Here is a 22,701-nt window from a genome sequence, read left to right as displayed (position 1 = left end):
AAGGTAGGGTCCTTTCTGTAGCAGCCAATTGGGATTCTGCTGTAGCTTGTAAAACTTCATATTCAGGGGATCAGCCTCACCTGGTGCACCACTTTGCTGGATGAATAGAAAGTTTTCTGCCTTCCTTTTCACAACTGTTCATCATAACATACAGTACTTCAGCTTTCCCTGTTCAGAGAGGCCATGGCATCTCCATCCTTGGAGGTTTAAAAGATTCAGCTTTTCAGACAAAGCCAAGGCTGCAAGTACTGGGAGATGTTCCGGCTCTGAGCAGGAGGTTCTATTAGATGACCTCCATAGATCTCTTCCAACACACATTTGTGTGATTCACTCTACTATGAACTTAAAACGGGGTAAGGGAGAGTGGGGAAGCTGATATATTTGGTATTGGTTAGAGAAAAATAGCAGTCAGTGCCACAGCTTTGAGGGTTTAGGACTATCTCTTTTACTGTACTGATAGAACCACAGACCTGTTTCAAGATACCTTGAAACAAATTACAAGCTGTCAGACATGCACATCTGACAAAGTGTGGAGTATGAAATAAGAGATGAAAATCTGTTTTTGTCCAGCATAACAGGTTCTGCATAATATCCAACAGTATATTTTCATGTTGGCTTAAAGAAGTTGCTTGTAGCCAAAATTATGTGATTTTTCTGTTGCTTTTTTTCTTGTTAGCCCTCTCTTCTTGGGATTGCTTTAGAAGCCAATAACTGTTCCCAAATTTGTAGAGTTGTAACTAGTATGTTGGGTTTGTATTGCCCAGTGGGCAACAAATTCTGCAGCTGTGAAAAATAGAGTTTAATATAAAGGTGTCTAAACTGATGTTTGTTTAATAATATCCTGTTAAATTAATGCAATGTGTTAAATTCTGTTTATTTTAATATATTTTTGATTATTATATTTTCCTTATCGTGTAAGAGATAGAAGCTTTTAATTTTATTTTGAGTCCTCTACTACACTGTTTTCTTAGGGCTTGGTCCTTTGAAATGCTCCTGGTATTGTATTTGGTGTGTACAGGTTCATCCTTTTAATGTCCAGAAGTGTTAATCGACAGTGTCCTATTTTAAGCAGGGTCTTGCTTTATGCATTGCATTTTTTCTTTAAAGTTATGCTTTTTCTGTCAGTACATAACACCCTAATATTTAACCTGCTTTCATACAAGGCAGAGTTGATTCAAAGTTTGCCTTGTCTGGGAAGCAGTGATTTTTAAATTTTCTTTTTCCATGTGAAAGTGCTCTAACTTAGGTACTAGTTGTGCGTTTCTTGTGTTTTCGGCAAAAGCCTGAACGCATGCTGACTTCTGTGACCATGTTACACATGACCTGGGACCTGTTGGACTTACAGTTTAGGACCTGTTTCATTCTAAGCTCTGTTTACTCAACTTTCTTTGTGTTCATATTAACAATGGTGGAACTTGGCTGCTATTACTGAGAGAATCTGGTTAGTTCACAGCAGGTTTGGTTACAGCACACTAAGCTGCATGAGGGATTTACCTCCACACTTTTTGATTTCTGTTTATTTCTTGTAAAACTAAAGAAGATACTAACTTTCTCCTTGTGTGCTCATTAGAGCAGACTAGTATTAATTTCAGAATAACAATCAATCTGAAGAAAAAAAAAAACTTTTAAGAAATATGCAAGTACTCTCTGTGAAAGTTTACACTCTGCCAGTGACATCAAAGGCAGGATGAAGCCTGCATGACTAGCTACGCATCTCTTTAATCTTATTAGGTGTCCTCCACCACCTAACAGGCACAGAAGCCTGATTTTTGCTACAGATGTGTTGTTATTGGTCTTATTGCATCAAATGATTACCTAAGGAACTGAGCCACTTTACAGTAAATATTAATCCTTTCAGGGCATGCAAATAATAAATTTACCAGAAACCGTTATCTGCTACTGGTATTGCTGACAAAGTAATCACCGTGCTTGTAAGCCTGTTCCTGGATACCTAGGCAGGGATCTAAAAATGGTAAACAGTTCTGAAAAGGGGTTGGTAAATATTTTCAATCTCTCTGGTGATTAAAAGATGTCTTCAAGAGGCTATTAAACTCTTAAGCTATGTTTGCATTACTCTGCAAATAGACGTTTTTGTTTGTTCCAAGTGACTTTTTTCAGGAAGTAGTGAATTCTAAACTTAAAAAACCAACATGTTAAAGGGAGGCAAAAATTCTGATGTGTTTAATGATAGTAAGGAACTGAAATGTTTCTTAATCATTGATTTCTTACTGATATGATTGTTAAATATTTGTCAAAAGAAGCTCTATGACAGCTGTTTGTTTTCAAAAATTTTCTCTAATCTGAAGAATTTTAATCAAGAAAGAAATCCAGTTAAATTTTGCCCTTTTGTTCTTGTAGTAAAAAGGACCCATATTGAGCTTCAGCATTCTTTTGGCTGAAATAAGGCTGACGTGGCTTCTCCTGTACTTAGTCACTACTGCCTGGTATTGGCTCTGGATCCTTTGGATTCAAGATTACAAATCTTTGGCATAGCTGAATGAGCTGTCAGCTCAAATGCTGAATATGACCGGTTTTGTATAATTATTGTCAGGAATGAACACGAAACAAACACTTGTTTCTCATTGCAGGATGTGCAGTCTGTCTGCTTATGCAGGGAGGAGTCAAGTGAGATGGCAGATTATTATTTTTTTGTAGAGGAGTGACTGGGCTTTAATTGGTTCTTAAGCGAGCTAAAAGTAGAGTCCCATGATAGGAGAACACATTTGGTTTTTATCAATCAACCAACAATCACGTATCAGTGTAAATAAAGTCAAGTCTGTATATAGTAATGATGGATGGGTTGTGGGATAGATGGAGGATAATGTTCTTCCACCATCTTGCAGTTACTGTTTCAGATCTGAACTCATTTATTTGTTCTCTGTATTTGATTTCAGAAGAAATAATGCAGGTGACAGGGAGAAGGCACTACAAGTTATGCTTCAAGTCCTGCACACGTGTGATCACCCTGCTCCAGATATGTTTTGCTTATGTGGGAGGATCTACAAGGATATGTTTCTTGATTCTGATTGTAAAGACACCAATAGTCGAGATCATGCTATTGAATGGTAACAGAAAAACCCCACAAAGATCTCTATTTCAAAACGTTTTTAGACTTTTACTTCTGGTTATGAAAATCAGGGCTGTAAGAACCAGAAGATCAAATGTTCTACTTGTTATGTCTTTTTTTTTCAGGGTCTGTTTGTGGTGTTGGTTTAATGAGCACCAGTTCTTTGGATGTATGTTTCCTTGCTTCTCTTTATAGACTATAACAAACATGGAATGATGCACGTAGTTTATTGGGGGGGGGGGGACACTCACCCACCACTTTGTAGAGAAAATATACAGTTTATCTGCTTCAAGGCCAAAATGAACTGCAAGTGAGGTCATAGGAATTAAGTTGGTCCCCTGTGCAAGGATGGTTTCCACCTTGGATCCCCAGGAAATGCAATGATCTAGTGTATATAAGGAAAAATACTGATAAACTGTATTATGAATCTTCTTATAACAGTAAGGCGTGCATGTGCACACAGGCTCTCACTGACATACTGTTCACATGTATTTTTGTATAGTCATACAAACTATTGCTGAATGCAATAACGTTAGCAATGTGTGGTTTGTATTGTAACTGTGAAAATACCTCTCTCGTTCTCTCTTATTTTTACCCCAAAATCACATCGACATGGTTAGTGCAACATAGGTAGCAGTGAACTTACAGGCCTCAGGTGAATGTCTTTATTGCGCACCAGCTAGTGGTATGCATTCAGGCTGTGTCAGCTGTGGCTCAATTACTTTTAATGAATGTGACGCTTTAGAACAAAGGGCTTGGACTGGAGCCTTTTGTTAAACTTGCACTGAAGACTAATATTTTCATTGCTTCTCTTGTATAAATAATATTTTAAAATTATGTTCTATTGCATTTAAGAGTTTTGCAGTAACCAGTTTATTTTCACAAAACTACACAAGGAGACAGTCCGGAAAACTAAGCAGAAGTTTTTCTTTCTCTCCCTAAGACAAAAAGCTACTTTCTTTCAAGTGCTCTTTGCGAAGAGTGCCATTGGTACCAACTATTCATGTAGTCATGAATAGTTGAAAATGTTTACTATGTAAATTAGTACATAGTTTACTATGTAAATTAGTAGCTTGAAAGACCTACTAGAACTTTGCAGTATTTCAGGTTTTTTATAGAGTGAGATGTGAGCTCTTGACTTTTCTCTGCAGGTATCGCAAAGGATTTGAACTCCAGTCAACTCTGTATTCTGGAATTAACCTTGCAGTTCTGCTACTTGTTGCAGGACAACGGTTTGAAAGCTCAATGGAACTGAGAAAAATAGGTAAATATCCACACACAGTGCCACAGACAAGTTTTCTGCCCCTCTCCCTATGGAGAAAACAAAATGCTTATAGTGATGAGTTGCACAGACAGAAAGGTGGTTCAGGCTTTTTAGTTGATGGGTCCTGGATGGCAGTCTGAAACATAGGGATCTTGAAGGACTGTTTTTCTCCTTGCTGCCTTGGAGCAGTTTCTAGTAACTTGGCCCATCTAAAGGGTCTCAGAGATGGGAAAGGAACAAGGAAGGGCCAATTTCAATATCATCCTTAAACTACCTTTACTGCACTGCAGAGATTATCCCGTTGCATAGCCAACACAGCACAAAGACAGGAAGTGACAGTGTGTGGCCCACCTCTCCTCAGGGATGCTAGGGAAGGATCCACAGGGTTTCTGTTGTCCCTGAACTGAGAGATCCACAGGAAGTATCACCTGGATGGATCTAACAGGACAGTAACTAGTAGTCTACCTAGATTCACATCTTCCCTGTAGGTGCTAACTCAAACCCACCACTGTACATCTATAAATAAATCATATAATAGAAACAGATATACAGTTCTTCCTAGAAAGATAGTAGTTAAAAATTGTATTTGGAATCAGATCCTGTCTGAAACACATACTTGAACCTTAAAGGGGAAAAATGCAAAGGAGGCTTTAAATCATTCCCCTGACCTTACTCTAGGGTGGACTTGCGTAAGCCTCTGGCCATTGATCTCTTGCAGTAGATGCAGATCTCGAGGACACAGACATGCGCAGCTTACACTGAGAATCACGAGACAGATAGCACAGGAGGTTTTTCAACACTGTGTGTAGTAGGAGTTCTGACTGTCTGAACTGTACTGGGGATGTTATCTGCAGACCCAGCCTCTGTGTTGGGCAATGTTTTTTCCTGCACAAAACTTGTTCCACTTTGTTTTTATCACTGATGCTTAATCAGGTCTTATTAGTCTTTTACTGATAGACTTATCAGTAAAAAACACTTATTAGTGTTTTACTGATAGAAAAATATGTTTTTAAATTGAAATTTTACAGGTGTACGGTTGAACAGTTTATTGGGAAGAAAAGGAAGCCTAGAAAAAATGAACAGTTACTGGGACGTGGGACAGTTCTTCAGTGTGAGCATGCTGGCTAATGATGTTGGTAAAGCAGTACAAGCAGCAGAGAAACTTTTTAAGCTGAAACCTCCAGTGTGGTATGTGGTAGAAGGCTGTAGCTCAAACATCCAACTATGGGGAAATACACAAATCTTAAAAAATCTTGTAGTTGCTTGGATAACTTCACTTTTCCATCTTAGATTGTTTGTAACTGACTTTGTACTCTATTCCTTTATTTTGGGAAGGTAAGCAATTAAGGTACCCATCATTGCTGAGTTTATATCCCATTGAAACGCATCTTTTATTAGAAAGAATTTGGAAATTAGTGATGATTCCTTGTGAAACAATTGTGAAAATATTGTGAAACCATTCTTTTCAGAGTTTAGCTAGCTGCTGCTTCCCTCCCCAACCATCTTCTAGCTCATAATAAACTGTCTAATCACCATGTAACTACTCATGTAACTATATCCTTTTGCAGAAAGATATTGTCCATGAACATCCATGTGAGCTGGTGACTTAAGGTTTAGACTAAACTTGCTATTCTTTCCAGAAATCTGTAAAAATCACACAATCATTTCCATTATGGTAATTTATGTATTAGAAAGTACATTTAATTTTGCAGTTAATGTTTTGGATGTATAGGTCAGTTAAATGGTTTTAGAATCTGGTCAAATTTTGTCTTCTCTCTGTTGACTCACTAATTCAATACATTCTAGGTACTTGAAATCATTAGTTCAGAATCTGATGTTAATTCAGCGTTTCAAGAAACTCACCATAGAACATTCTCCTAGACAAGAAAGACTGACTTTCTGGCTAGATATAATTTTTGAGGCAACGAAAGAAACAACTAATGGACTGAGATTTCCAGTAAGATGTTATGTCCAAACAAGTTTTGTATGTCTTATGTTTCTGGACAGGATATAACAAGAATTGGAAGATTCTAAACACAATGCTTACATACTTAACTGCCTGTTATTTCATTGCATGAACCAAAACCCTGTATTCTGCTAATCTTTCTAAAATACATTTAACCCACCACCCTACAAGCATTCTAAGAAATACTTTTAAGTCTCCTGCAACAAATTGTGATAATACTGTTTTGTTGTACGTAGAAACACAGCCTCCTCCTGCCTTGTCTTGACCTTCTCTCTCCCCTTGGAAATTTTTCAGGCCTTCCTTTGAGATACACATTGTCTATATTGGAGCATCTGAAAAGACTGTCATGTATTAGCTGCTGATTTATTAAGGAAAAATGTTCTCTCTTCAGGTTTTGGTGATAGAGCCAACTAAAGTCTACCAGCCTGCATATGTTTCAATCAACAATGAAGCAGATGAGAGATCTCTCTCTTTGTGGCATGTCTCTCCCACTGAAATGGTAAAACTACCAGAAGATGTGTTTCATGTATTCTGACTCATTGTGCTTAAAGTCACTTTTTTTACACGTAGATTTTAGAGCACGTCACAATAATTTAAAGTTTGCTACATTTCTGTGAAGCACAAGCTTCAATATCTCTCTTGTGCAGAGATGAAAGTTGACTTTTTACAGAGAAAGTAAAAGGAGGGACTATGATTAGAACTCAAGTGGTTTTGACCTCTAGTTCAGATTTCACTTATCTTGCCCATGTTTCTTAGAAGCACTTTGGTTATTTGGTGTGCTTTAAATATTTCTTATTAGAATTGTGTGATTTTTATTAAGATGCAGCTCAAAGCTAGATGAAAAGTAGAGATAAAGCCTGGTATTGTGTTTAATGTTTTAGAAATTTTAAAGTTTTACAATTTTAAGATTAGAAACTAGAAAAAATGGCAGCCTGTGACAAATAAGTGTCAAGAGATTAAATATTTGGTGTCCTGGCTTATTGGATAGGGCACAGGAATTTGGAAAGTAGCAGGCACAGTTATAGACAGTGTAATCTCTTAAAAGTAGGAAATAATTTCAGTTTCATATTGAAAGACTTGAAATCTAGAATGTATTTCACCACCTATTCTTGATACCTGAACACCATAGATGGAGAATAGACTAAAAATGTAGAGAGGCCAAATGTGGAAAAGAAGCATGTTAGAGCAAGAGAAGACCACATAATTACTGAATCTGTGAACTTCTTTTCCAGTACACTGTTCTACTTACTACCTTGAGTGAATGTGTCTGACACAGCTTTGCTGTATGAAACAAATTCTTGGTGCATATCTGGCAGTGATAAATAAGATCCAGCTACTAGCTAGAGATTTATGGAGGGCTACGGTCCTAGGCATGGGCTGCCCTTCCTGTTTTGCCTCCAGTGTGCTCTCTGGGACAAAGCTGTTGGCTCAATACCTCTTACGAAGTTATATAAAGTTTCCTCTCCCTTTCAGCCTAGAAAAAATTAGCACATAGTCTGCTCCATGTTTAATAAGAAATGTTGATGTATGGAGTCAAAACATAATGTTTGGTAAATTGTACTTCACGATTTATTCTTCAAATTTAATTTTACATGAGGAAATGTGGCCTTTATTTCCACCTTGTGCCATTTATATTCATTTTTCCTCAAGTAAGTAAAACAGCAATGAATGGCCTTTCGTTACCTAGACATCTGTCTTATCTGAAATCTGGGGGGAGAAGAAAGAAAGAAAGGAAAAGAGACATGTTGGAAAAACTTTATTTTGCTTACCATGTTATGACTTGGTTTTCAATAGTAAGTCAAGGTTAAACAGTGTGTGATTATAGCTCTTTGCTCTTTACAGAAACAGATTCATGAGTGGAATTTTACAGCTTCTTCCATTAGGGGAATAAGGTTGGTATGTCAGAAAACAATGAAGTGTTTCTTTGTTTATGTTTCATATTCCCCTTAAGTGGGAAATCTGGATTCTGCCTTAAATCTCTGCTTTGTGTTGCCTATTATAAAAGCTTTTTCTGTCCAGCCTGCCTTGAAATGTCAACACAAAAGAGTTTGCCTTTCCCTGCATGGGCAGAGCTGTACATTTCTCATAGGAATACTCATCTAAGGGGTGTATGTGTGCATGTGTCTTCTCTGGTGGACTTCCCTGTTTTAAACTGTGTACCTGCTTTTTATACGTTTTTATGAACTTTTCAGTGAAGTTACTGCCATCTCTGATATTAAAAACACGGAGGGCAGAAGGAGAGGAGAGCCCTTAGCTATTCTTACTTCCTTCCATAAGTGAAAGAACAGTTTGTCTGTTTTCCTTTAACAAAAGGAAACCATGGTATCTGTTTTCTGTTTAGAATTCAGAAATGCTTCTGATGTGGCTTTGTCTAAAAACCTACTAGATAGAACTTGGATTATTAGAGAAGTGTTAAGAGAGGCACGGACATAGTTTGTGCTAAGGAAAGAATTCTTGAGCTGGGAGGAGACTGCTAGTGGAATTTCTCAAGGACTAGCCTTTAAATAGTTAAAGTTGTTCAACTTTGTGATGCCTAGATTAATGGAAACACTAGTCACATGTAAATGGCTCCAAATATTAGTACAAAAGAAGATCAGAATATTATATAGAAAGAACAGGATTGTTCTGAGAACTAAAAGGATACAAAAGAATCACATTTAGTACTAACAACTGCAAAATACATGCCTACACTTAAAAGCTAGCTTATGTATCCTAAGTTGGGCTGCTTTGCTGCCAGAAGGGTGAGAGACAGAGCACCAGGAGAGAAAACAAAATGAAACCTGTCTGTACAGCCTGGCAGTGTGTCTGTGGCATTCTTCTCTCTGTCTGCATTACGCAGGCTGTAGCTAAGAACCAGAGGAGCCGAAAGCACAGGGAACACGAGGTGGGATTTGTTTTCTCTCTGGGTTCATGAGTCACTGTGTTGGTGGATCTGGCCTTTCTAGGGACGTAAATGGCTGTTGGCTGGAGCCACTTCTGTGAGTGCATAAGCTTAAGTGCTTGAAAAACTTTCTGATTTGAGTACAAGCGTGAATTCAGATACCTAATGAGTTCTGTAGTTCTGGAAGCAGAGGGCTTCTGGGCTGTGATTTTGACCACAAGCACCTAAGTTTTAGGTCCCAAGTTTGCCTTCTCTGAAGTGGTATAATTTGCTTAAGCAAATAAGCTCAGTGAAAAAGTATTTCTCTGAATAAGGTGAGTAGTGATTGCTATGAAAGCTTACCATGGTGGATTTAAATATAGGTTCTATCATAACTTCAGTATTTTCTTCTAAAAGAAGCAGGTTTTGGTTTGAATGAATTAGATGTGATATTTTTTTCTGCTACTCCAATGCAGTGTGAGTCGATGTGAAGTTGTCATTACTGAAGTCTGTGGAGCTGGCTGAGCATAACTCAGCATAACGTTTCTGAAATGTTAATTGCCTTCTGTCAACACATTGCACAGAAATTAATCTTTGAGAAAGATAACTTTTAATTAAGTGGAAGCAAGCAATTAATTTGCTTTGATTCTTAATCTCTGCTGGGGATTACAAAGCTTGAAGAGGCAATCTTTTTAAACTTAGTGGAATTAGATGTTTGCTTTGTATGTGACAACTTACAATTGATGTATTTTTGAAATTGCATTAGTTTTTAGTAAAAAAACATAGTGGTGTCAGTTAACTTATACTCTATCAAAACTCTTAACTTGTATTTATGCTAACCAGTTCATCTTATATACCAAATGCATTTCACTGTTTATAGTACAGTATTGTCTATGCTTTATATTTGCCCTTGGAAGAATCATCTTGCTTTGTTGCTTAGTTCTTCTGTCAGGTATGTGTTAATCTGCCTTGCTAGACTAGAAATTGCTATACCAGAGCAAAGATACAGAATAGTGTAGTGTGTTTTCACATATTTCTGAAAAAATCTTCTGGAAATTCTAATTTTTTGGAACATTTGTCCATGTAGCCCTTAATGATGCTACAGCAAGTTGGTCTTGTAATGTTCTGTGACTTTACTATAGTTTTCTTGTCATGTATTTTAACTAACTGTCTAAACAGAGGCTTAGCAAAATCTGAGAGTTTGACTAAACAGATCAGGCAAGAATCTAATGAATTTTATTAATTTAATGCACAAAAATTATGAGAATACCTTAACAAGTATAACAGCTTGGCATTTATGTAGAATAATACTGAAGTGCAAGTGTTTGGAATAATTCCTAGATTTGCTTTCATATTGATATTACGCTTTACGGCTTCTTCACGTTTCACTTCAGTGCATTTAGATGGGATATATAAGACACTGTCAAGACACAATATGCAATAAATGATCACTTTGTCAGAATTAGTGCTGAAGTTTGGAGTAAATATTGGTCATCCTGAAGCTTGTTTATCAGTATTAAGGCCATAAAAAGTTAACAATGTGAAGAATCTGTTACACTGTAGGTATTTCACAGTTCAGTTCTACTGTAGGAGCGGTGGAATTATAAAAACCCGAAGTACCTGTTAAGCTTAAAAGAAAGACTTTCCTGATAGCTCAGTTGGTGTCAAAGCAATTAATTTTCCATAGAGGTGTCATCAAATACCAAGAAATCTGACAGAACTGTGTAAAAATGGAAAGGGAGGTGAACAACAAACAAATCTCAAAACACTTCAGGTAAATGAGTATTTTACCAAAGCAAGCAGTAGCTTAATCATTTATCAAACTGGAGAGAGGGTTATAGAACAGATAAATAAACTCAAAGCTTCTAGTTGTAAGGAAAGTAAATATAAATGCATATTGCCTCTCTGAGGTAAACAACTGTGAAAAAGGTGTTTGCTAAGTGTTCATAATAAAAAAACCACCTCCTTCTTGCTGTATTTCTTGTAATAGTTACATCCAAAATAATCTTTTCTTAATGTGAATTTTATAGTATTTCCAAGTTTGATGAACGATGTTGTTTTCTTTACGTCCATGACAACTCTGATGACTTTCAAATCTACTTTTCTACAGAAAACCAATGTAGTAGGTGAGTTCAGTTTGTGTGGGTATTGCATGCTAAATCTATGTTCTAATTAGAATTGATTTGGTAAAGATTGAAAGCTAACATTGTTGCTTGATAAATTAATTATTTTTTTTTTTCACTTCTTTTTTCTTGATGAAGAAATAATGAGTTAAACTCAGTGATATTTAAGATGATGAGAGCAATGTCTCATTACACTTGTTGGCTTGTTCTGATCCATCTACCTACAAGTAGGTCTGAGAAAAGGCTTAAGCGGCTTATTCTGATTTATAACTATTCTCTTCTTTTCCCGTGTCTTGGCCATGCCATGTAAGGTACTGTATTGGTTTAGATTCCCTTAGGTACCTGTTCAGTTTGATTTAAGTAAGAGCAACTAGATGCAATAGAAATTTCTAGCTTATATTGTGTCACACATATCTGTTACTGTCTGTGCCTGTATTCCGAGGTTTCCTGATGATATGTTGTCTCTAAACAGTAAACATGCTAAGTGAATTTTAGGCCTAGATTTTTATAGACCAAATTCTTCCTGGGGGTTGATATTTGGCATATAAACCTTCTGAATGAAGTAGGAGTGATTTGTTAATACACTTCATATTTGGTGTTTGATGGTATGTTTATTTTTCTTGCAATAAGTATTATTTATTATATGGAATAAACTCAGGTTAAAGAAAATTAATAGCTCTGCAGAGTGCAGTGTGTAGAAGACAGAAAACATCAAAATTAATGTTACCTGCTCAGCTTTAATTTGGCATTGCAATTTGTGTTATGAAATAGTCACATTTTTGATGCCTTATTCAGTGCACAACAGGAGTCTGTTCCAGAGATGTGTTTCTATTAGCCAGTGAAAGAGATGTGAATATTTTATAATAATTTTCAATAATTGTTAACTATTTGTCATAGAATTTGGAAAAAAGTGAGTGGCTCAGGCAGGGGATTACAGCAAAAGATGGTCTTGTACTTAAGGATCTCCATCCCAAAGAACTAGAGGACATTAGTCAAAACTCTGTTCTTCAAAACCCGTTACTGCTTTTATATTCTTGTCTTTCTGGATGCCCGACTAGCAACCACAAAATCTGTTTTTTAGAAAGTAATCACACTTGCAACCCAAGTCCATAGGAAGATTTAAATTAAACTGAAGGTAATAAAATTCTCATCGCTGTGCAGAAGGAGAACCACTCAATATGATGATGCAAATTTAGCACTACTGAATTGAACCATTAAAAATCAGTAAATGATTTTTTAATATCTCAACTTTTTCTCTGACTATGTTTGTAAAGACAAGGCCATACTAAGCCCTTTCCATCACAGTGTACAGCAAAAATGTTTGAGTTTCATCTACCAAGATTTTACTGTGCAATTACAATAACAAGCAAGTATTGGTTTCTGTTACAGCAGATAAAATAATTTTATAAATAATTAGGCTTTTCAGTGTGTATTTGATATCCTTCCTCATTTAAAATAGGATACATATGGAGGAAGTAAGTAATAAAAGAAACCTATGAACATGCTAGTCAGTTTAATAGCTTGAAAGTAAAGCCCAGCTTGCGAAGAATCTGTTTAATCTCCTTCCAAAAGGATATTTTTGTTTGATGCTGTGCTATTTATTTCTTTTTCAGATTCTGTGGGTTGGTGAAAGAAATTTTGTCTGATGCAGTTGGCAGTACTTTGGAACTAGAAGGAGAAATAGATGGAGACATGTTGGAGGTATGTCAAGGTTAAAAGATTCAAGAACCCTGAAACTTGTTCTCCGACTTCCCTGCACTTTCATATCAGTATACTACAAAAATAACGAATAGCATTTGAACTCCTTAATTGTATATGAAATTTCAACTCTTACGGAACTATTTGTGCACAAGAGTTGCATTCATTTGAAAAAACACATTTTTAATGAAGTGAGCCTGTTGCTACTGTAAACTGCATAAATCCCTAATGAAGGTTGTTACTTATCTTGTATATATGTTGCAAACAGTCTACAGGTGAGAATCGTCTCATATCAGCTGACTTAAGTGGGTAAAAAAGATAAGATGTTAAATAAATTCTAGGAAAAAGCCATTTAGCAAAGGTACTCCAGTTTTTCTAGCTGACATCTAATACTCTTACTACTCCAGGTAATTTCATTTCACAGGCTTTTTCTGTCACAGAGATTTGCAGATATTTAAGATCAGATTAATCCATTGTGCTTTTGACATCACTGAAACATCCATGTTGGGAACCTAATAGCTGTAGGCTTTGTTTATAATCAGTATAGACAAAAAAACATTCACATTTTTTGTGGGCTCAGGTTGAAGTAGGTGAATCCAAGTCTTAATAAGGCACGCTGCCTCATAGCAAATGTCCAGATTTGTAGCACTAAGTATGTATTCCTGTGCTTCTGTACATTTGCTTCAAAAACTGAAAAGCCATCATATAAAGTAGATCATAACTTTTATCTGTGGTCAAACTAATTCAGTCAATCTAATTAGTGAGTGTAAAAACCCTTCTGTGGTTTGTTTGAGCTGGGTATCTTTCTGATCATGTCTCATTCCAGCATTTCTTTTAGGCTTACGATTCAGAGCAGCCCTTCATGACAGTGAACCTTTCGTAGTACCTGAAGCTTCAGAAGAGGGTTAGAAAAGTGGAAGACTCTCTACTTTACCGTTGAATGCAATTGCATGTGGTGGGGAAGATGAGTTTTTGTGCTGAAGTTTGTGCATAGTGGCCACAGAATTTTCTCCTCAAGTGAAAAGGACAAGATATGCACATCCATTAAGTCCATCTGTGGTCTCCACCTAGGATCAGGGCTCTGCCTTGGCAAATCCAGGGTATTATCTATAGCTTCAGATTTTACATTGCATGCTTCTGTACTTAGCTAATAGCAGGACAATCTTCAGACAACCCAGTGTATTCAACTGTATAATAGTCTCTCAGAGGAAGTGAGCTCACTGTGGCTTGAGCCTTTTAAAAGCTGAATTGGAAGAATGGCTTGAGAATGCACAGCAGGAAACAATCCTGCATGAATCAATGACATGTGGAGAAATGACTGCAGCAGTTAATTTTAAATCTTTAAGCTATATAATTCTATATATCTTGAAGTCTGCTAAATTATCACTGTATACTTATTGTCTTAGGTCAGGACATTAAAACAGAAATCAAGACATGGAAGGGGAGGATTAATTTGTTTAGCTTATAAATGAGCTGAGACACTTAACGTCTTTCTGCAGCCTGAGATCTTACATTTAAGAAGAGACAACATGGAAAACGCAGCTTTGTATGGTCTTGATGGGCTTGACAAGCACAGAGAAAGTAGAAGTTCTTACCATTAATAAAACAACTGTTTGTATTTGGGGAAGAGGAAGGGTTAAACTTGAGCACGGTTTGGGGGAAGGAAATAGTATTTCAGTCAGAATTCTTATGAGGATGTTGTCCCAAGGGGTTGTGCATTTTGGATTGCAGTATTATTTGAAAGGAACTACAGTTCAGTTCTACAGCTGACTAGGATTTTGGCAGTCTTTTCTACCTTAGGGTATTGTCTTCTGAATACTGATGTTGAAGAAATTCCTGTCACTTTAAGAGTACCTGCAGTATCCCAAGTAGGACATTCTAGAGATCAGACTCTGCCCTGCTACATTCATACAGAAGCTCAGCTATGAACACTTGTTTATGCATATGTAATTGTTGAATTGCACATCCAGTGGATCACATACTCAGACTTTTGGCAGCCAGCGGTGATATGTTCAATCTTTGTAGCTGTTGGAAAGAGAGGAGGCAAATGTAAGGTGGCATCAAGTATACACAAGTCCATTAAACTGTATAACTAACACTGAACTATAAATCTCAATGATTTTCATGTATCGTGGGACCCAGACTGGAGAACATAGGTTTCTCCACAGTAGTTATAGAGTTGGCTTAGGACCAGTCTCTTGCAGATAGGGTTGCTGTCAGTCTTAAGTTCTGTGGTGTGACTGCTGTCTTTTTTCTGCACAGTTCTATGTCATATGATAGCTGTGAAAGCTGGATATGCTTCTACCAAAGAACCTGACAAGTTTGACATATGGCGTTTTGGGTTAGTTTTCCCTATCATATAACAAGATTATGTTATGAACCGTGAAGTGCTGGAACATGAAAAATGAAACTGTACTAAAGCTATACTAACTCAAGTGTAGTCCCACTGAGCAGAATAAGCTGTTAGGATAAATGACAGACAGTTTTTCTTTAGCACCTTCCATACAGCAGCATGAAACTTGCCATATTTGCTGAGATGAAGAGGGGGGGAACGCGAGTGACACATGGACTTTGCAATGCCAGAGCTGCAATATGAACTGAGAAGCCACTTCAAAGAAATAGATCTCAAGGCTGCATTCTGTATGAGAGTGTCTTACTGGATTAAGCAGAAAAACTGGTCATTGACAGAAAGGTCAATAATTATGGCAATTGTAAAAAGGTTTGTTTGTTTTTGTTTTTTTTAAATAGAGAATTCATATGAACCCACAGAGAACACCCTGCAGTTTTCCCATATGGGACATTCTCTTGAATTTGGGAAGATCCTAGGGGTTGTCTGTGTACTCCTGATAATATCTGAGGCTATGAAGCTGTCCAGTTCCTTTCTTAACACTTTGCCAAAGTGCTTTTTCAATATCCATTATCCATTCCCTAATTTGAATCAGGGGTGTGCTGTTTAACCCAGCTTCAATGAGAAATGGATACAGGGAGCTCTTGCTGGGACTCAGGGAGAAAAGGAGGGTCTACCACCTATGGAAGAAAGGGCTGGCAATTGAAGAGGACTACAGGGGACTTGTTGTGTTGTGCAGAGAGGAAATTAAAAAGGCAAAAGCCCAGCTAGAACTCAGGCTGGCCACGGCTGTAAGGGACAACAAAAAATGTTTTTACATATACATCAAAAATAAAAAGAGGGGCAAGGAGAATCTCCATCCCATATTGGATGCAGGGGGCAATATTGCCAACAAGGGTGAGGAAAAGGCTGAGGTACTTAATGCCTTCTTCGCCTCAGTGTTTAATAGTCAGACTGCTTAATCCCAGGGTAGTCAGCCCTAAGAGCTGGAAGATAGGGAAGGAGAGCAGAATAAACCTCCCATAATCCAGGAGGAATCAGTTAATGACCTGCTATGCCACCTAGACACTTATAAGTCTATGGGACCGGATGGGATCCACCCAAGAGTGCTGAGGGAACTGCCAGAGGAGCTGGCCAAGCCACTCTCCATCATCTATCAGCAGTCCTGGCTAACAGGGGAGGTCCCAGGTGACTGGAGAATCGTCACTGTGACACCCATCTACAGGAAGGGCTGGAAGGAGGATGCTGGGAACTACAGGCCTGTCAGCCTGACCTCAGTGCCAGGCAAGATTATGGAACGATTCATCCTGAGTGCGCTCACTGGGCATGTGAAAGACAACCAGGGCTTCAGGCCCAGCCAGCATGGGTTCATGAAAGACAGGTCCTGCTTGACCAACCTGATTTCCTTCTATGACCAAGTGACCCACCTAGTGGATGAGGGAAAGGCTGTGGATGTTGTCTACCTGGACATTCGTAAGGCCTTTGACACTGTGCCTCACAGCATCCTCCTGCAGAAACTGGCTGCCCATGGTTTGGATGGGTGTACTCTTCACTGGATAAAGAACTGGCTGAATGGCCGAGTGTAGAGAGTGGTAGTGAACAGAGTTAAATCCAGCTGGCGGCTGGTCACGAGTGGTGTTCCCCAGGGCTCTGTTTTGGGTTCGGTCTTGTTTAACGTCTTTATCAATGATGTGGATGAGGGGATTGAGTGCTCCCTCAGTAAGTCGGCAGGTGACACCAAGCTGGGCAGGAGTGTCTATCTGCTCGAGGGTAGGAAGGCTCTGCAGAGGGATCTGGACAGGCTGGATCGATGGGCCAAGGCCAACTGTGTGAGTTTCAACAAGGCCAAATGCCAGGTCCTGCACTTCAGTCACACCAACCCCATGCAATGCTACAGGCTTGGGGAAGAGTGACTGCAAAGCTGCCAATTGGAAAAGGATCTTGGGGTATTGGTCAACAGCTGGCTTAACATGAGCCAGCAGTGTGCCCAGGTGGCCAAGAAGGCCAACGGCATCCTGGCTTGTATCAGGAATAGTGGGTCCAGCAGGAGCAGGGAGGTGATCGTGCCCCTGCACTCAGCACTGGTGAGGCCGCACCTGTAGTACTGTGTTCAGTTTTGGGCCCCTCGCTACAAGAAGGACATTGAGTTGCTGGAGCGTGTCCAGAGAAGGGCAACGAGGCTGGTGAGGTGTCTGGAGAACAAGTCTTATGAGGAGTGGCTGAGGGAGCCGGGTCTGTTTATTCTGGAGAAGAGGAGGCTGAGGGGGGACCTTATGGCTCTCTACAAGTACCTGAAAGGAGGTTGTAGTGAGGCAGGTGTTGGTCTCTTCTCCCAGGTAACTAGCGATAGGACGAGAGGCAACGGCCTCAGGTTGTGTCAGGGGAGGTTTAGATTTGATATTCAGAAAAATTTCTTTACTGAAAGAGTGGTGAGGCATTGGAACAGGCTGCCCAAGGAGGTGGTGGAGTCATCATCCCTGGAAGTGTTCAGAAAAAGTGTAGATGTGGCACTTCAGGATATGGTTTAATAGGCATGGTGTTGTTGGGTGAGTGGTTGGACTTGATGATCTTAGAGGTCTTTTCCACCTATGATTCTATGAAATTTGGTTTTATTTTGTGTCTTGGGTGTACTTTTGTTAAGCATCATTCATCAGTAGGCTTTTCACTGACCTTTATAGTAGGAGAGCTCTGTCATGAGATCACCATATGGGACAAAACCATGAGGTGGTATAAATTAGTGTAGCTTTACTGAAGTCAGTGAACATGCAGTAACTTACTTATTCAGCTGGCAGTATGACCCAGCATGGTGTCAGCAGCAGTGGAAACCACCACTTCATATATTTAATCATCCTTGGAGAAGACGAGCATTTATTTTTTGCCTTTTTGGAAAAGCTTATAATGGGTGGAATATGTCAGAAATTAATTTTCCTGTGGCTAAACTCAAATGAGAGTATAGGGTCTTAAAATGTGTCCACCCACGATAATGGGAATGTCATTTTTATCTATTTAATAAACCATTGGTTTAAAAATTATAGGTTATGTTCTGTACATTTACGTATTCTGAAGGCTCTGTCAGGAATTCTTAGAGGTGATACCTGAATACAAGGACCTACTTGTAGGAATCCTGTGGGTCAGGACTCTAGAACACAGAGGGGTCCAAGAGACCTGGTTGCTATTTAAGCATCACTTCCTCTGTGCCTAGGATCAGTGCATCCTCCTGAGCAAGAAATCAGGCAAAGGAGGCAGGAGACCTGCATGGATGAGCAAGAAGCTTCTAGTGGTACTCAAATGGAAGAGAAAGGTCTATGGAATGTGGAAAGAGGGATAGTCCACTTGGGAGGAATACAGGAAAGTTGTCAGAGCATGCAGGGAAGCACCGAGGAAGGCCAAGGTCCACCTGGAATTAAATCTGGCAAGTGATGTCAGAAACAACAAGAAGGGCTTCTTCAACTACATCAGCAGCAAACAGAAGACTAGGGACAATGTGGGGCCGCTGCTGAACGAGGTGGGTGTCCTGGTGACGGAGTATGCAGAGAAGGCAGAGTTACTGAAAGCCTTCTTTGCTTCAGTCTTCAGTGCCAAGGCAGGCCCTCAGGAATCCCAGGTCCTGGAGGCAAGAGAGGAAGCCTACAGAGAAGGATGACTTTCCCTTGGTTGAGAAGGATTGCGTGAGGGACCGCTTAAGTGATCTGGATGCCCACAAATCCACGGTCCCCGATGGAATGCACCCACAAGTGCTGAGGGAGCTGGTGGATGTCATTGCTGAGCCACTCTCCAGCATCTTTGAGAGGTCCTGGAGGACAGGAGAGGTGCCCGAGGACTGGAGAAAAGCCAATGTCGCTCCAATCTTCAAAAAGGGCAAGAAGGAAGACCCAGGGAACCACAGGCTGGTCAGCTTCACCTCCATCCTGGGAAAGATGATGGAGCAGCTCATTCTAGAGGTCATCATCAAGCAAGTGGAGGAAAAGAAGGTGATCAGGAGTAGTCAACATGGATTCACCAAGGGGAAATCATGCCTGACCAATCTGATAGCCTTCTACGATGGCATGACTGGCTGGGTAGATGAGGGGAGAGCCGTGGATGTTGTCTACCTCGACTTCATCAAGGCTTTTGACACTGTCTCCCGTAACATCCTCCTACGGAAGCTGAGGAAGTGTGGGCTGGATGAGTGGTCAGTGAGGTGGATTGAGAACTGGCTGAATGGCAGAACTCAGAGGGTTGTCATCAGTGGCATGGAGTCTAGTTGGAGGCCTGTAACTAGTGGTGTCCCTCAGGGGTCAGTACTCGGCCCAGTGTTATTCAACTTCTTCATCAATGACCTGGATGAAGAGTTAGAGTGTACCCTCAGCAAGTTTGCTGATGACACGAAACGGGGAGGAGTGGTAGATACACTGGAAGGCTGTGCTGCCATTCAGCGAGACCTGGACAGACTGGAGAGTTGGGCACAGAGGAACCTGATAAAGTTCAACAAGGGCAAGCGCAGGGTCCTGCACCTGGGGAGGAACAACCCCATGCACCAGTACAGGCTTGGGGCTGACCTGCTGGAGAGCAGCTCTGTGGAGAGGGACCTGGGTATCCTGGTGGACAACAAGTTAACCATGAGCCAGCAGTGTGCCCTTGCTGCAAAGAATGCCAATGGTGTCCTGGCGTGCATTAAGAAGAGTGAGGCCAGCAGGTCGAGGGAGGTTCTCCTTCCCTTTACTCTGCCCTAGTGAAGCCACATCTGGAGTGCTGTGTCCAGTTCTGGGCTCCCCAGTTCAAGCAGGATGAGGAACTACTGGAGAGAGTCCAGCGGAGGGCTATGAGGATGATGAGGGGACTGGAGCATCTCTCCTACGAAGAAAGGCTGAGGGAGCTGTGCTTATTCAGCCTGAAGAAGAGAAGGCTGAGAGGGGACCTTATAAATGCTTATACATATCTTAAGGGTGGATGCCAGGAGGATGGGCCAGACTCTTGTCAGTGGTGCCCAGCGACAGGACAAGGGGCAATGGGCACAAACTGAAGCACAGGAAGTTCCGTCTGAACATGAGGAAGAACTTCTTCCCTCTGAGGGTGACGGAGCACTGGAACAGGCTGCCCAGGGAGGTTGTGGAGTCTCCCTCTCTCGAGATATTCAAGACCCACCTGGACAAGGTCCTGTGCAGTCTGCTTTAGGTGACCCTGCCTTGGCAGGGGGGTTGGACTACATGACCCACAGAGGTCCCTTCCAACCCCTACTATTCTGTGATTCTGTGAAATGCTTATAAATATCTTGAGGGTGGGTGTCAGGAGGATGGGGCCAGACTCTTTTCAGTGGTGCCCAGCAACAGGACAAGGGGCAATGGGCACAAACTGAAGCACAGGAAGTTCCGTCTGAACACAAGGAAGAACTTCTTTACCCTGAGGATGATGGAGCACTGGAACAGGCTGCCCAGGGAGGTTGTGGATTCTCCTTCTCTGGAGATATGCAAAACCTGCCTGGATGAGGTCCTCCTGCTCTAGGTGACCCTGCTTCATCAGGGGGGTTAGACTAGATATTCCCCAGAGGTCCTTTGCAACCCCTATGATTCTGTGATTATGTAATATGTTCTTTTGGCAACACTTCTTCATTGAGTTTGGTTTAATGCTGTGTTCCTTGTTTGGGTGAATACATTTTGAAGTTGGTTAGGGAAGATTGTTTCGTAAAGCAAGTAACATGGAAATTTTACAAGTTGTATAATGCACCAGCCTGGTTGGTGGGTAACCTACCATGCTACCGCTGTACTGCAGTAACTATTCTCTGCTGTACTAACTCAGTAGAGTACATAACTCGTGTAACGTTAAATGTTAGTGATAACAATTTCTGTGCTGCTTTGTTTATCTTTTCTGCTTGCAGTATGAATATGATTATGATGAGAATGGTGACAGGGTCGTTCTGGGGAAAGGTACTTATGGAATAGTTTATGCTGGAAGAGACCTTAGCAATCAGGTCCGAATAGCCATCAAAGAAATACCTGAGAAAGACAGCAGGTAAGACCTCGTTTGTTGTTGTATATACATTGCTAATGAAACTGCAGTTGTTTGCTGAAAGCTCGTCTTAGCAGGTATTTCTATATGGTTAGTTTATAAAATACAAGTATACTGAAATTCAATTGTTATTTCCTCCTAGTATGCCACAGTATCCATTTGAGAATAAGGACTTTTTATTTTTTGGAAAAGATATGATATATAGTACATAAATAACACAGTTTGATAATCTATAGGTAAGTCATAAATTCTAGAATAAGACCTAATTTGGGGTTGAAGTTGCAGTTGTACGTAATTTGTTTTCATTTGGGGAGGGGAAAAAGCATAAAAGGAGTTCTGGAAGCAAAAACAGTGCTATGTAATGATACAGAAGAAAGGCATGTGTAAATTTTCTGAGGGCTTGTTTCTCCTGCAGGGTTCCTCTGAGATCTACCTCTGTACTTTTTCTGAATAGGCAGCCAGTCACACTGCATTTTGAAGATCATGGGCAAGATGTTTGCTGAGAATTGGATCAAGTATCCCCCAAATTTATTCTGTTCACAAACTAGCATTTAAGCATAGACTAGAACCTTTTTCTGCATGATGAGATACTTCTTGATTCTTTTTTTTTTCTTTTTTTAATTTTTAATAGGTATTCTCAACCTCTTCATGAAGAGATAGCACTGCATAAGTATTTAAAGCATCGGAACATTGTCCAGTATCTAGGATCTATTTCAGAAGATGGATACATTAAGATTTTTATGGAGCAGGTACCAGGAGGTTTGTATCATTCTGAGCTTAGTTTTCAAAGGAATCAAAAGCAGTTGGGACTCTAAACTTAGTGAAAGCCAGTATATGTGCACTTAATGTGTTTGTGAACTGTATATGGCTTTTCTATTGAGACATTAACTACAGGTGGCAGTCTTCTCATATAAGGAAATATATTTGAAGTGTACAAGTCCCAGTACCCTCTCTGCTTTCTGTAATAATTGTAAACCTAGAGAAAACTCATTAAAAAGTATTTGGTGTCAAATACTCTTGTGTTATAGTGGAGTTAGAGCTGTATAGTCCATTTAGCCTGCGCATCTGCACAATGACTGGAGCTTTTAGGATAAGTGTCTGTTGAGCAGTAGCACTGATTGAGCAATTAGACATTATTTTGTAACTTCTATGTACAAAGTATTGCTATTTCCTAGGTAGGTTAGAGATAAAAGTTATATGCTTCCCTTGCTCATAAATCCCAGTTTTGCTCCTCTAGCCATCTCTATATTTTAAGATGTGAAGTCCCTCGATATAACCTCTAGGCTATATTTGCTTCTCCCTTTTGCTGTTTGCTCTTCAGTGTCAAGGATGTGTCAGGATGAGTGTTAAATTCTTGTACGAATACAATTGGCAAAAAAACACCAGAAATA

The 22,701-nt window shown here is 39.7% G+C and overlaps 1 protein-coding gene across 3 annotated transcripts in view; it reads left to right on the top strand.

Moving 5' to 3' along the window:
- MAP3K15 (mitogen-activated protein kinase kinase kinase 15) overlaps positions 1–22,701 on the top strand; it is a 97,558-nt gene that overhangs the window by 56,212 nt on the left and 18,645 nt on the right. For all 3 annotated transcript variants that reach the window (XM_075429118.1, XM_075429124.1, XM_075429133.1), the window contains 10 exons: positions 2,895–3,065; positions 4,219–4,331; positions 5,360–5,519; positions 6,138–6,288; positions 6,689–6,796; positions 8,140–8,189; positions 11,188–11,283; positions 12,894–12,981; positions 21,180–21,313; positions 21,942–22,069. In XM_075429118.1, the coding sequence (XP_075285233.1) occupies positions 2,895–3,065; positions 4,219–4,331; positions 5,360–5,519; positions 6,138–6,288; positions 6,689–6,796; positions 8,140–8,189; positions 11,188–11,283; positions 12,894–12,981; positions 21,180–21,313; positions 21,942–22,069 (1,199 nt within the window). The remainder of the gene's footprint in view (positions 1–2,894; positions 3,066–4,218; positions 4,332–5,359; positions 5,520–6,137; positions 6,289–6,688; positions 6,797–8,139; positions 8,190–11,187; positions 11,284–12,893; positions 12,982–21,179; positions 21,314–21,941; positions 22,070–22,701) is intronic.

This window comes from Opisthocomus hoazin, chromosome 1 (assembly GCF_030867145.1).
Source record: "Opisthocomus hoazin isolate bOpiHoa1 chromosome 1, bOpiHoa1.hap1, whole genome shotgun sequence".
In the NCBI taxonomy this organism is placed as follows: Eukaryota; Metazoa; Chordata; class Aves; order Opisthocomiformes; family Opisthocomidae; genus Opisthocomus; species Opisthocomus hoazin.
The sequence above is the reverse complement of the archived record's forward strand: the minus strand, read 5'-3'. Positions and strand labels throughout refer to the sequence as shown.